The sequence below is a fragment of the Homarus americanus genome, unplaced genomic scaffold (genome assembly GCF_018991925.1).
Source record: "Homarus americanus isolate GMGI-L3 unplaced genomic scaffold, GMGI_Hamer_2.0 scaffold40730, whole genome shotgun sequence".
Taxonomy (NCBI): Eukaryota; Metazoa; Arthropoda; class Malacostraca; order Decapoda; family Nephropidae; genus Homarus; species Homarus americanus.
Window position 1 is genome coordinate 186,748 of NW_024752855.1, and position 13,572 is coordinate 200,319.

General features: G+C 44.9%; 1 protein-coding gene across 1 annotated transcript in view; it reads left to right on the forward strand.

Annotated features, from left to right (window-relative positions):
• Positions 1 to 3,997, forward strand: part of LOC121855206 (transcription factor SPT20 homolog) — a 42,244-nt gene extending 38,247 nt beyond the window's left edge. The window contains exon 2 of the mRNA XM_042350071.1: positions 3,396 to 3,997. Coding sequence (XP_042206005.1) covers positions 3,396 to 3,997 — 602 coding nt within the window. The remainder of the gene's footprint in view (positions 1 to 3,395) is intronic.
• Positions 3,998 to 13,572: the final 9,575 nt, after the last annotated feature.

Here is a 13,572-nt window from a genome sequence, read left to right on the forward strand (position 1 = left end):
CCCACTCACCCACCCCACTCTACTGCCCCACTCTGCCATCCCACCTTGCCACCCCTCTGCCATCCCACTCTGCCATCCCTCTGCCACCCCACTTTTGCCACCCTGCTTTGCCCTCCACATTACCACCCACTCTGCCACCACCTCTGCCATCCTCTGCCACCACACTCTGCCATCCCACTCTGCCACCACACTCTACCACCCCACCTTGCCACCCCACTTTGCCACCACATTTGCCATCCCTCTGCCACCACACTGCCATCCCTCTACCGCTCCACCCCTTGCCACCCCATTCTGCCACCCCTCTGCCACCCCACCCTGCCACCCCACTCTGCCACCACACTCTACCACCACACTATGCCACCTCTACCACCACACTCTGCCATCCCACTCTGCCACCACACTCTGCCACCACACTCTGCCATCCCTCTACCACCCCACCTTGCCACCCCCACTTTGCCACACCACATTGCCCACCACACTGCCATCCTGCTCCTACCACCCCTCACTTGCCACCACACTCTGCCTCTACCACCACACTATGCCACCCACTCTACCACCACACTCTACCACCACACTCTGCCACTCCACTCTGCCACCCCTCTCTACCACCACACTCTGCCACCCCACTCTACCACCCCACCTTGCCGCCACACTCCTCCCATCCTACGTTGCCACCACACTCTACCATCCCACACCACACTCTACCATCCCACTCTACCACCCCACCTTGTCACCCCGCTCTGCCATCCCACTCTGCCACCCCACCTACTGCCACCCCACCCTGTCCACCACAACCTGCCCACCACAACCTGCCACCCTTACCTGACCTCTCAGTGTTCCCCGCTAATATAACACTGTATACGCTTACGTGACACTGATATATACCATTAAATTTGACACATAACCCGAGAATAACGTTTACCATATCATGAACATTAACCATTTTGAGGATATCTAACTAACCTAATCGTTTTTGGTCTTCACTTTACTATGTCTTCTTTCATTAGCCATTGTCTTCTTTCATTGGCCATTATGTCTTCTTTCATTAGCCATTATGTCTTCTTTCATTAGCCATTATATCTTCTTTCATTAGCCATTATGTCTTCTTTCATTAGCCATTATGTCTTCTTTCACTAGCCATTATGTCTTATTTCATTAGCCATTATGTCTTATTTCATTAGCCATTATGCCTTCTTTCATTAGCCATTATGCCTTCTTTCATTAGCCATTATGTCTTCTTTCATTAGCCATTATGTCTTCTTTCACTAGCCATTATGTCTTATTTCATTAGCCATTATGCCTTCTTTCACTAACCATTGTCTTCTTTCATTAGCCATTATGTCTTCTTTCTTTAGCCATTATGTCTTTTCACTAGCCATTGTCTTCTTTCATTAGCCATTATGCCTTCTTTCATTAGCCATTATGTCTTCTTTCACTAGCCATTATGTCTTATTTCATTAGCCATTATGCCTTCTTTCACTAGCCATTATGTCTTATTTCACTAGCCATTATGCCTTCTTTCACTAGCCATTATGTCTTCTTTCTTTAGCCATTATGTCTTATTTCATTAGCCATTATGCCTTCTTTCTTTAGCCATTATGTCTTCTTTCACTAGCCATTATGTCTTATTTCATTAGCCATTATGTCTTCTTTCATTAGCCATTATGTCTTCTTTCATTAGCCATTATGTCTTCTTTCACTAGCCATTATGTCTTATTTCATTAGCCATTATGCCTTCTTTCATTAGCCATTATGTCTTCTTTCATTAGCCATTATGTCTTCTTTCACTAGCCATTATGTCTTATTTCATTAGCCATTATGTCTTCTTTCACTAGCCATTATGTCTTATTTCATTAGCCATTATGCCTTCTTTCACTAACCATTGTCTTCTTTCATTAGCCATTATGTCTTCTTTCTTTAGCCATTATGTCTTCTTTCACTAGCCATTATGTCTTCTTTCATTAGCCATTATGTCTTCTTTCACTAGCCATTATGTCTTATTTCATTAGCCATTATGCCTTCTTTCACTAGCCATTATGTCTTCTTTCACTAGCCATTATGTCTTCTTTCATTAGGCATTATATCTTCTTTCACTAGCCATTGTGTCTTCTTTCATTAGCCATTATGTCTTCTTTCATTAGCCATTATGCCTTCTTTCAATAACCATTTCGTCGCTTATTGTGTCATAGAGAATAATGAAAGTTAACAAGAAGGTTCACTCTCCTCTTGACATACACCTAAACTTAATCTATTACCCACTATTTCATCCTCATTGTTAACTCTCATTGTCTTTTAATCATTGTTAGTTTTTTATTGGCTGAACTTTTACAAACTATCATTGAAGTTTTGGAAAGTGATGTTCTTTGTTCAACGTTACCTGTAAGTAGGGTATGATAAATTGTTGTTCAGTTCAGGTGTATTTTTATAATTGATAAGTATTATTTTCTATCGATCACTGGAAGGTATATATATATATATATATATATATATATATATATATATATATATATATATATATATATATATATATATATATATATATATATATATATATATATATATAATGTCTGTGTGTGAATTAAGGTACATACTTTGATATATATGTTGTTATATATTATACGGTAAGTTATAACGTAATATATAATATACCTCTAAATAATTATAACCTGTTTTAATCTACCGTACCCTTATCAGATATGATATAACCTGACCTAACACAACACAACCCACCCTGACCTGATCTTACTAAAAATAACCAAATCTAACCTTACCAAACCCGATCTAATAACCGCGTCCAACCCAACTTAACGTACTCTAATGTATTCGATACCAAGCCAAACTTGACTTAACTTTCCCCTTGTATAAGTAAAGTTCGACAGACAGGTGACGTTGCACCTGTCTGTCTGTTTCTCGGGGTACACGTCTAGACTGGCTGTAGTAATTGTTGACTGACGTAGCGTCGGCCAGCCAGTCAACAAGGTGATCGTTTAGACTGGCTGGTTGGCAAAACAGAGGTGTTGTGTCGGGCGGTGGAGGCTTGCGTGGTGCTGTAATGAGCTGAGTCAGGGGAGCTGCTGGCCTGGACGACGCGCGCGCGTGTGTATGTGTGTGTCTTGCTCCCGGCTGGTGGCAACCTGACCTCATGGCAACGACCTCCCGACTACCATTGTTGGGCTGAGTACCATGGAAACGACCCTTTGACTACTACCATTGAACTGAGTGTCAAAGAAACGACCCTTCGTCTCCCAGTGATGGTAGACACGACCCATGGCACCATCACCAAACCAGCCGCGCCACAACCAAATGAAGAAGACGAGAACTCTTGAACACGTCACCACCGAGAAGAATAAAACAAAATGTACAAAAAACTTTGATCCCAACATTAACATAATTAGGAGAGACGGTGTGGCCGAATAAGTCCCAACACCAGACAACAGAAGGCCAACACGTCCAACAACAGAAGGCCAACACGTCCAACAACAGACAACAGAAGGCCAACACGTCCAATCACCAGAAGGCCAACACGTCCAATCACCAGAAGGCCAACACGTCCAATCACCAGAAGGCCAACACGTCCAACACCAGAAGGCCAACACGTCCAACACCAGAAGGCCAACACGTCCAACACCAGAAGGCCAACACGTCCAACACCAGAAGGCCAACACGTCCAACACCAGAAGGCCAACACGTCCAACACCAGAAGGCCAACACGTCCAACACCAGAAGGCCAACACGTCCAACACCAGAAGGCCAACACCGTTCAACACCAGAACAACGCCAGACAACGCCGCCAACACGTCCAACACCAGAAGCACGTCCAATCACCAGAAGGCCAACACGTCCAACACCAGAAGGCCAACACGTCCAACACCAGAAGGCCAACACGTCCAACACCAGAAGGCCAACACGTCCAACACCAGAAGGCCAACACGTCCAACACCAGCCGCCCCTCTGCACACACTCACCAAAACATTGCACCCAACTGGCGGACACCTGATGTACTACTCATTAACATACGGAGATGTACCGAGACGTTAATGAGTCGGTGGGTTTGGGACGGAGCTGAACTGAGCTGGATGAATATTTAGAGAAGATGGTTGGTTTATTGTCTTGGTAGATCAGAACGCTAGTCCATACCTCGGTAGATCAGAACGTTTTCATATATCGGTAGACCGGTAGATCAGAACGTGTATATATTAGTAGATCAGAACACTTTAATATATCGGTAGATCAGAAGACAACTGTTCACACCAAATTACTTGACGATATACACCTGTGTGGTGGTTATGAACGGGTCAGTGACACCTGTGACTGGCTGGTGGTGACTCTACCTCGGCAGCATCACCGTCACCTGTGTTATGCCGCCTCTTGTCCTTCTACTGCTGGGTTATAGGACCTTGGTGTTTGTTTTGAGAGAGTTGTTGATGATGATGATGATGATGATGATGATGGTGAATCGAGTCGGGTAGAGATTTTGGGTGGTTTGTGGAGTATAACCTAACCTAACCCAATCAGACCTAACCTAACCCAATCAGACCTAACCTAACCCAATCAGACCTAACCTAACCCAATCAGACCTAACCTAACCCAATCAGACCTAACCTAACCCAATCAGACCTAACCTAACCCAATCAGACCTAACCTAACCCAATCAGACCTAACCTAACAGACCTAAACCCAATCAGACCTAACCAACCTTCAGACCGAACCCAACAACAGACCGAACCTAACCCAATCAGACCTAACCTAACCCCAATAACCAGACCTAACGTAACCCAATCAGACCGAACCTAACCCAATCAGACCGAACCTAACAATCACACCTAACCAACCCAATCAGACCTAACCAGAATCAGACCTAACCTAAATCAGACCTAACCTAACCCAATCAGACCTAACCTAACCCAATCAGACCTAACCTAACCTAATCAGACCTAACCTAGGACCAACCTAACCCAATCAGACCTAACCTAGCAATCAGACCCAAGACCTAACTCAATCAGACCTAACCCTAACCCAATCAGACCTAACCTAAATCAGACCTAACCCTAAACAGACCTAACCTAAATCAGACCTAACCTAACAATCAGACCTAACCTAAATCTAACCTAACCTAATCAACCTAACCTAACCAACCCTAACCTAACTTAATCAGACCAACTTAACTAACAAACCTAACCTAACCTCAATCAGACCTAACCTAACTTAACCTTCAGACCCAACCCAATCAGACCTAACGTAACCAATCAGACCTAATCAGACCTAACCTAACCCAATCAGACCTAACCTAAAAGACCTAACCTAACCCAATCAGACCTAACCTAACCTAACCCAATCAGACCTAACCTAACTTAACCTAACGTAACCCAATCAGACCTAACCAGACTTCACCCAATCAGACCTAACCCAATCAGACCTAACCCAATCAGAACCTAACAACAACCCAACCTAACCTAACGGCTTAACGAACTAACCTAACGAGACCTAACCAATCAGACCTAACCTAACTTAACCCAATCAGACCTAACCTAACCCAATCAGACCTAACCTAACGTAACCCAATCAGACCTAACCTAACCTAACCAGACTTCACCTAACCTAACCACACTTTCATCTCCTCACTACATGCACTCACCGCCTCGCCCGTGTGACGTTATGGAATCTTTTACATTATGCATGAGGCGAACTTGTGGAGAGGAGCTGCGTGTGGTCCTGCCTCCCTCTCACTCCTTCCTTCCCTCTCAAACCGTCCCTCTTTCCCTCTCAGACCTTCCCTCTCAGACCGTCCCTCTTTCCCTCCTAAACTCCCTCCCCTCTCTTCCTCCTTCCTAAACTCCTTCCCTCCCTCCTTCCTAAACTCCTTCCCTCCCTCCTTCCTAAACTCACTCTGTCTTAAGTTCCCTCCTTCCCTCCTCACTAAAATCACTCCCTTCCCACCCCACTACCCTCCCTCCTCCCTCCTGCACCCCATCCTCCTCCCACACCTTCCCACTTCCCTCCTCACTAAAATCACTCCCTCTCCCACCCCACTCACTCCTCCTCCTCCCTCCTGCACTCTATCCCTCCTCCCCACACTCCTTCCCACTTCCCTCCTCACCACACTCCCTCCCCCCTCCCTGACAAACTGGTCCTCCAGGTGTTGCTTCTGCCCCTCCAGGTTCCTCCAACAGGTTGGTCGCCTCGCCTTCAGGCACTTGGTGGGTAGCATCTCCTGGGTATGAAAGGTGTTGCCTGAAGGTGATTTGTTATGCTTGTAAGCGAATTTTACCTGATGGATAGATAAATAGACTGGTAGATATATGGTTAGATACAGAATAAGTGTTTGTAGGTGAGTGTTGTGCTTGTAGGTGGCAGGTTAGGGTGTGGTTTCGTCACCTAGACATGCAAGGTGAGCTTACAGTCACCACCTGTTACTTTCCTGAACCCTGAGGGCGGTTTGTGTGAGCGAGGCATCTGGAGCAGTACCTTGAACTAGTGACAATGGTGGTGTTCGAACGTGCTCCTGTGAATCATTGCCGTGGGTGAGTGAGGGGTGGATGACACACGGGGGTGAGGGTGCGTGAGTGAGAGGTGGATGACACACGCGGGGATGAGGGTGGGTGTATGGTGAGTGAGAGGTGGGTGCGGGTGGGTGCATCATATACTACTATCACTGCAATTTATTCAGTACTATATTATTATTATTATTATTATTATTATTATTATTATTACTATTATTATTACTATTATTATTATTATTATTATTATTATTATTATTATTATTATTATTATTATTATTTAATGTTCATTTATACATCTTTGGTATTTAAAAGATCATTATCACCCAGAGTTTTTCTGTTACCTGTCCAATATCTCTCTCTCTCTCTCTCTCTCTCTCTCTCTCTCTCTCTCACACACACACACATCAGGGTCTGGATAGTGTTGTCACAGGTGATGTGCAACTTTTAAACGTCTTTCTTTTCATTCTCCTCCGTTTATCTTGAAGTTGGCGAGTACTGGACTGTTGTGTGGAAGTAGAGGTTAGGTTAGGTTAGGTTAGTTTCTCTGTCCCGTGTGTAGGGTGATATATGAACCGTCCTATATAAACCTTATACAGTATAGGTACAGGTTTACGTCTTGTTAACTGTCGGTTGCATTTGTCTCCTAACTGATGCTAAGTGAACGTATCTAATTAAGGTGGACTCGTATAAAGTACTTTAACTTAGTCAGACAGTCGGGTGTCTTCTTACAAGTTAACTTACGAGGAAACTAAAACGTAGGACCTTTTATAAGACTCGGACCTTGGGTGTAGTACAGTAATTAACTGAAATAAGAACAAAATACATTTATTATGGTCAGTAGACATGGTCGTTATACATAATTGTAAATAATGCGCCTCATGTCAAGTGTAAGTTATATATTCCCGACGCACTTAACAAGCGGGACGTGCTAGGTAGTGAGGGTATTAAAGTAACCAGAGTCGTGCCTTCATTACTACCACCATGCCCGTCACACTTATATACAAACACGTCACACTTAATTACAAGACTCTCAACACACTGTTTTAGTCTTCTATGATGCTGCCTTATTCACTTGATACTTCCCTGACACACTTGACACTTCCCTGACACACTTGACACTTCGCTGACACACTTGACACTTCCCTGACACACTTAACACTTCCCTGACACACTTGACACTTCCCTGACACACTTGACACTTCCCTGACACACTTGACACTTCCCTGACACACTTGACACTTCCCTGATACACTTGACACTTCCCTGACACACTTGACACTTCCCTGACACACTTGACACTTCCCTGACACACTTGACACTTCCCTGACACACTTGACACTTCCTGACACACTTGACACTTCTGACACTTGACACTTCTGACACACTTGACACTTCCCCTTGATACACACTTGACACTTCCCTGACACTTGACACTTCCTGACACTTGACACTTCCTGACACATGACACTTCCCTGACACACTTGACACTTCCCTGACACACTTGACACTTCCTGACACTTGACACTTCCTGACACACTTGACACTTCCCTACACACTTGACACTTCCTGACACATGACACTTTCCTGACACCTTGACACTTCCCCCGACACTTTCCTGACACACTGGCACTTCCTGACACACATGACACTTCTGACACTTCCTGACACCCCTGACACTTCCTGACCTTGACATTCCCTCAGACTCCTGTGTGTGAGGTGTAGGGTGAATGTGTGTGTGTGTGTGTGTGTGTGTTTGTGTGTGTGTGTGTGCAGGTGTAGGGTGAATGTGTGTGTGTGTGTGCAGGTGTAGAGATGATGTGTGTGTGTGTGTGTGTAAGTACCAGACCATGAGAGCATCACCAGGAGGGGCTGTGGTGCGCATAACGACACAACCACTTCATTGTTGAAAGATGTGTGTGTGTGTGTGTGTGTGTGTGTGTGTGTGTGTGTGTGTGTGTGTGTGTGTGTGTGTGCCTGCCTGCCTGCCTGCCTGCGCCTGCCTGCCTGCCTGCCTGCCTGCGTGATCTCTCTCTAAATGTTCACAACGTTTGGTCACCTACAGTACACAAGAGCCGCCAGGTGCGTGTATGTATGCGGCGTGAAGGACTGAGTGTGAGGCTGAGGGAGGATATCCTGTACAGGATCTCTTGACCTCTAACCCCCCAACACAGGTGGTGGGGGGGTATGAAAAGGAGAAGGCATGACGAAAGGTGATGGCTGGGTGGGATTGATTTTGATTTTGCCGCTTACAGCGGCTACTTTATTGTGCATCCCACACTCATCCTGTGAGCGGTAGCGCAAAAGGATTACAGAGTAGAGTTTACAAAGGGTCATAATAATTAATCCCCGTTGTCAGGATATTATGGCACTGAATGTTACACAGTATTTCATTTACATTATTTGTTTAGTTCTATACATAAAGGGTAACTTATTCACAAATGCGTGAGTACAGGCGTGTGAGGCAGTATGTCTGGCCGCACACTTTGTTATTCACATTTACGTGAGAGGTATTCAAGCACATTGTGTATTTGGTTCTATACATGAGAACTGATATAGTTACTAAGTGCAAAAAAGTGGATACAATCTTAATATGTCGGCTATCTTGCCATTAGAGATGAAGTGTTGTGCCATTTCACACACAGTGTGCTTGGACCTGTCCCTAAATGGTTCTATCTTCACACAGTCGAGATCGTAATAAGTGTGTGCCATGTCTGGCCACACACTTACATTTAGTTTTGTTTACATCTGCTTGAGGAACATAACTGCCAAAGGTACTTATATCTCAACCTTAATTACAAGCCATAAATGATTTTGTAATCTAGTGATCTTGTTACTTGCTCCATATACATGTTTCACTTGATACATCACATCATGGTAACCTATGGATCGACTAGTGCCTGTTTGCACTTGTCTACTTGCGTCAAACTCATCAATAAGTTCTTTCCTAATTACAGTTTTAAGGGTTCTTTTTGACAGACCCAAATTGTATTAAACTGGGTGGGAGAGGTGGTGGTATGGGGTGGAAAGGAGGAAGAAGGTGATGGTATAGTGGAATAGAGGGGAGGATAGTGGTATAGAGGGGTGGTTAGTGGTATAGAGGGGAGGTTAGTGGTATAGAGGGGAGGTTAGTGGTATAGAGGGGTGGTTAGTGGTATAGAGGGGAGGTTAGTGGTATAGAGGGGAGGTTAGTGGTATAGAGGGGTGGTTAGTGGTATAGAGGGGAGGTTAGTGGTATAGAGGGGAGGTTAGTGGTATAGAGGGGAGGTTAGTGGTATAGAGGGGAGGTTAGTGGTATAGAGGGGAGGTTAGTGGTATAGATGGGAGGTTAGTGGTATAGAGGGGAGGTTAGTGGAGGAGAGTGGTAGTGGAATAGAGGAAGAGGGGTTGGTAATGGCACAGGTGGGAGAGGAGGAGTGTTCACTTTCCCTCCCCACTACATCATCCACCACCCTCACCTGTACATCCAGAGGTAAGTCATGGTCGTACTTGTTGTTGTGGTGCTGTGTAGTCGTCTTGTGTTTGTCGTGTCATGTCGAATTGTGTCGTGTAGTGGTGAAATTGAACCTTTGTCGTATTATAAATATGGGAGTCTGGTGCGTCACTCCCTCCCTGGTGCTTCTCTCCCTCCCTGGTGCTTCTCTCCCTCCCTGGTACGTCACTCCTTCCCTGGTCCGTCACTCCCTCTCTGGTGCTTCTCTCCCTCCCTGGTGCGTCACTCAAGTCTTTTAGGTAGTGGTAACTCACCGTGAGTATCGTCAGTAAAGGCCGCCTTCTGTGGTATATTTTCGGCTTCTTCATGGTGGTCTGATGAGGTGGTGGTGGTGGTTGGGATAGTGGGAGTGGTGGTTGCTGGTGTGATAGTGCAGTGGGAAAAGGTACACAGAAGTGATAGTGGTAGTGTTGGTGGTTGCTGTAGTGATAGTGGTAGTGTTGGTGGTTGCTGTAGTGATAGTGGTAGTGTTGGTGGTTGCTGTAGTGATAGTGGTAATGTTGGTGGCTGCTGTGGTGGTCATGGTTGTTGCTGTGGTAAAAGCTGGAAAAAACCTGTTGTTGTGGCGACACGAAGGTGGAGTAGTCGGGGCTCCTCCTCCTCCTTTCTTCTTATTCGTATTCTTGTTTCTTATTTCTAATTTCTTCATGTTCCTTCTCCTCTCATTCCTCCTCTTTCTACTCTTCCATCTCCTCCTCTTCCATCTCCTTATTCGTATTCTGATTTCTTATTCCTTCTTCCTCTTCCTCCTCCTCCTTCCTCCTCTCCTTCCTCTCCTCTCCTTCCTCCTCTCCTACCTCACCCTTCTCATCCTATTCTTCCTCCTCCGTCTCTTTTCTCCTTATTCGTGTTCTTATTTCTTATTCCTCTTCCTACCTTCCTCCTATTCCTCCTCCTCCTCCTCCCATAAGGCGACTCGCGTCATTCCCAGCCATCAGTCTAACCATAACCATTGACCTGACAGTCTTTCTCTGCCAGACAGATGACAGTCAATCAAACACCGAGTCTTCCACTACACACCACCAATCAGGATTTACAAAATATCCTGTTAACTTAGTCTCCTAACTTGTGCTCAATGAACGTTTCTAGTTAAGTCTCAGTGTAGTGTTGTGTTCTAAAGTCAAACTGCTAGATATTTCATAGTAGGAATCCTTGTGGAATCGGACCCAGGGCACTGTCAGGTGTTGCTTGTGGGCAGTAGAGAGGGAAGTACATGTTGCTTTCTTAGTTTGCCCCGTGCCCAGGTGGCTGCGATGGATACTAATTGAAGTCTACTACAATGGTGTGGTGCCTCTGTTCTAGATTGGTACTTAACGCGGTAACAAGGTCTCTTACATTGCTACCTTGATCTATTTGGTAACCTTACGGCACTTCGCTGTACGAACTTACCTCAGAATACAGTACTGTACACTTAGATTTTAATAACGTTTCATAAATATGATGATATTAATCTGAAAACAAAAATCGTATTACTTAACCCGTTGAGGACGGTGGCTTAACTAGTTGAAAAATATGGGTTAACCTTCAAAGGATTAAATCGTTATCCTCAGAGGGTTAAACCATCGTCCTCAGAGGGTTAAACCATCGTCCTCAGAGGGTTAAACCATCGTCCTCAGAGGGTTAAACCATCGTCCCCAGACGGTTAAACCATCGTCCTCAGGGGGTTAAACCATCGTCCTTAGAGGGTTAAACCATCGTCCCCAGAGGGTTAAAACCATTGTCCCCAGAGGGTTAAACCATTGTCCCCAGAGGGTTAAACCATTGTCCCCAGAGGGTTAAAACTGTCCCCAGAGGGTTAAACCATCGTCCTCAGAGGGCCAAACCATCGCCCTAGAGGGCTACCATCGTCTCCCCAGAGGGTTGGGTGAAAACCATTGTCCCCAGAGGCAAGCCATCGTTCCCAGGAGGGTTAAACCATCGTCCCCAGAGGGTTGTGTCCATCGTCCCCAGAGGGTTAAAACCATTATCCCCAAAGGGTTAAAACCATTGTCCCCAGAGGGTTAAGCCATCGTTCCCAGAAAGTTAAACCATCGTCCCCAGAGGGTTAAACCATCGTCCCCAGAGGGTTAAACCATCGTCCTCAGAGGATTAAACCATTGTCCTCTGAGGGTTAAAACCATCGTCCCCAGAGAGTTAAAACCATTGTCCCCGGAGGGTTAAACCATCGTCCCCAGAGGGTTAAAACCATTGTCCCCAGAGGGTTAAACCATCAACCTCAGAGGGTTGAAAATCATCATCCACAGAGGGTTAAACCATCGTCCCCAGCGGGTTAAACAATCGTCCCAGAGGGTTAGACCATCATCCCCAGAGGGTTAAACCATCGTCCTCAGAGGATTAAACCATTGTCCCCAGAGGGTTAAGCCATCGTCCCCAGAGGGTTAAAACCATTGTCCCCAGAGGGTTAAAACCATTGTCCCCAGAGGGTTAAGCCATCGTCCCCAGAGGGTTAAAACCATTGTCCCCAGAGGGTTAAAACCATTGTCCCCAGAGGGTTAAGCCATCGTCCCCAGAGGGTTAAAACCATTGTCCCCAGAGGGTTAAACCATCAACCTCAGAGGGAAAAATCATCATCCCAGAGGGTTAAACCATCGTCCCCAGAGGGTTAAACCATCGTCCCAGAGGGTTAGACCATCATCCCCAGAGGGTTAAACCATCGTCCTCAGAGGATTAAACCATTGTCCCCAGAGGGTTAAACCATCGTTCCCAGAGGGTTAAAACCATTGTACCCAGAGGGTTTAAACCACACCAGAAGGTCAGCAGTGAGTGGAAGTGGCTGTGTGTACCCGTCACATGCCAGAGTATCACAGGAATTAGTGGGTACTCTTGAGGTGTACCATGTGTACCATCGACCAGGTTGTGTGTGTACCCTCCCCACAGGTGTAGTACACTAGGGGTCAACCACACGACACTTCGCATAAATATTTGCTGCAGCATTTCACCTGTTATTGCGTCAGTTCCTCTATGTATGTTAACTCTGGAGCCACTTCTGGAATGTGAACTGTTGTTGTTGCTGTTGTTATTGTTTTGTGGGGTTTAACTGTGTGATGATGAGTACAGTATTATTATTATTATTATTATTATTATTATTATTATTATTATTATTTTTATTATTTTTATTATTATTATTATTATTATTATTATTATCATTATTATTATTATTATTATTATTATTATTATTTTTATTATTTATTTTTTTATTTTTTTTTATTTTTAGTGGTAATGTTTTTGTTGTTATTATTATTAGTAATGTTATTGGTGTTATTATTAGTAATATTATTATTAATAGTAGTAGTAGTGTTATCATTACGTGAGGTCAGCCCACCAGGTGACTCGGGCTAGTACAGAAATTATCATTACGTTACGGTTCATTGACTCGGGTCGTACCTGTTGTTGAGTCTCTTTCATTTAGTGTAGCTGTGACGTCAGGATAGTCTCTCTTTCTCTCTCTCTCAAATGAAGAATCAGAGGAAGGTATAGAGAAATATAGTCCATATTACCTGTCACCACCACGAAGCCACTGAGAGAGAGAGAGAGAGAGAGAGAGAGAGAGAGAGAGAGAGAGAGAGAGAGAGAGAGAGAGCA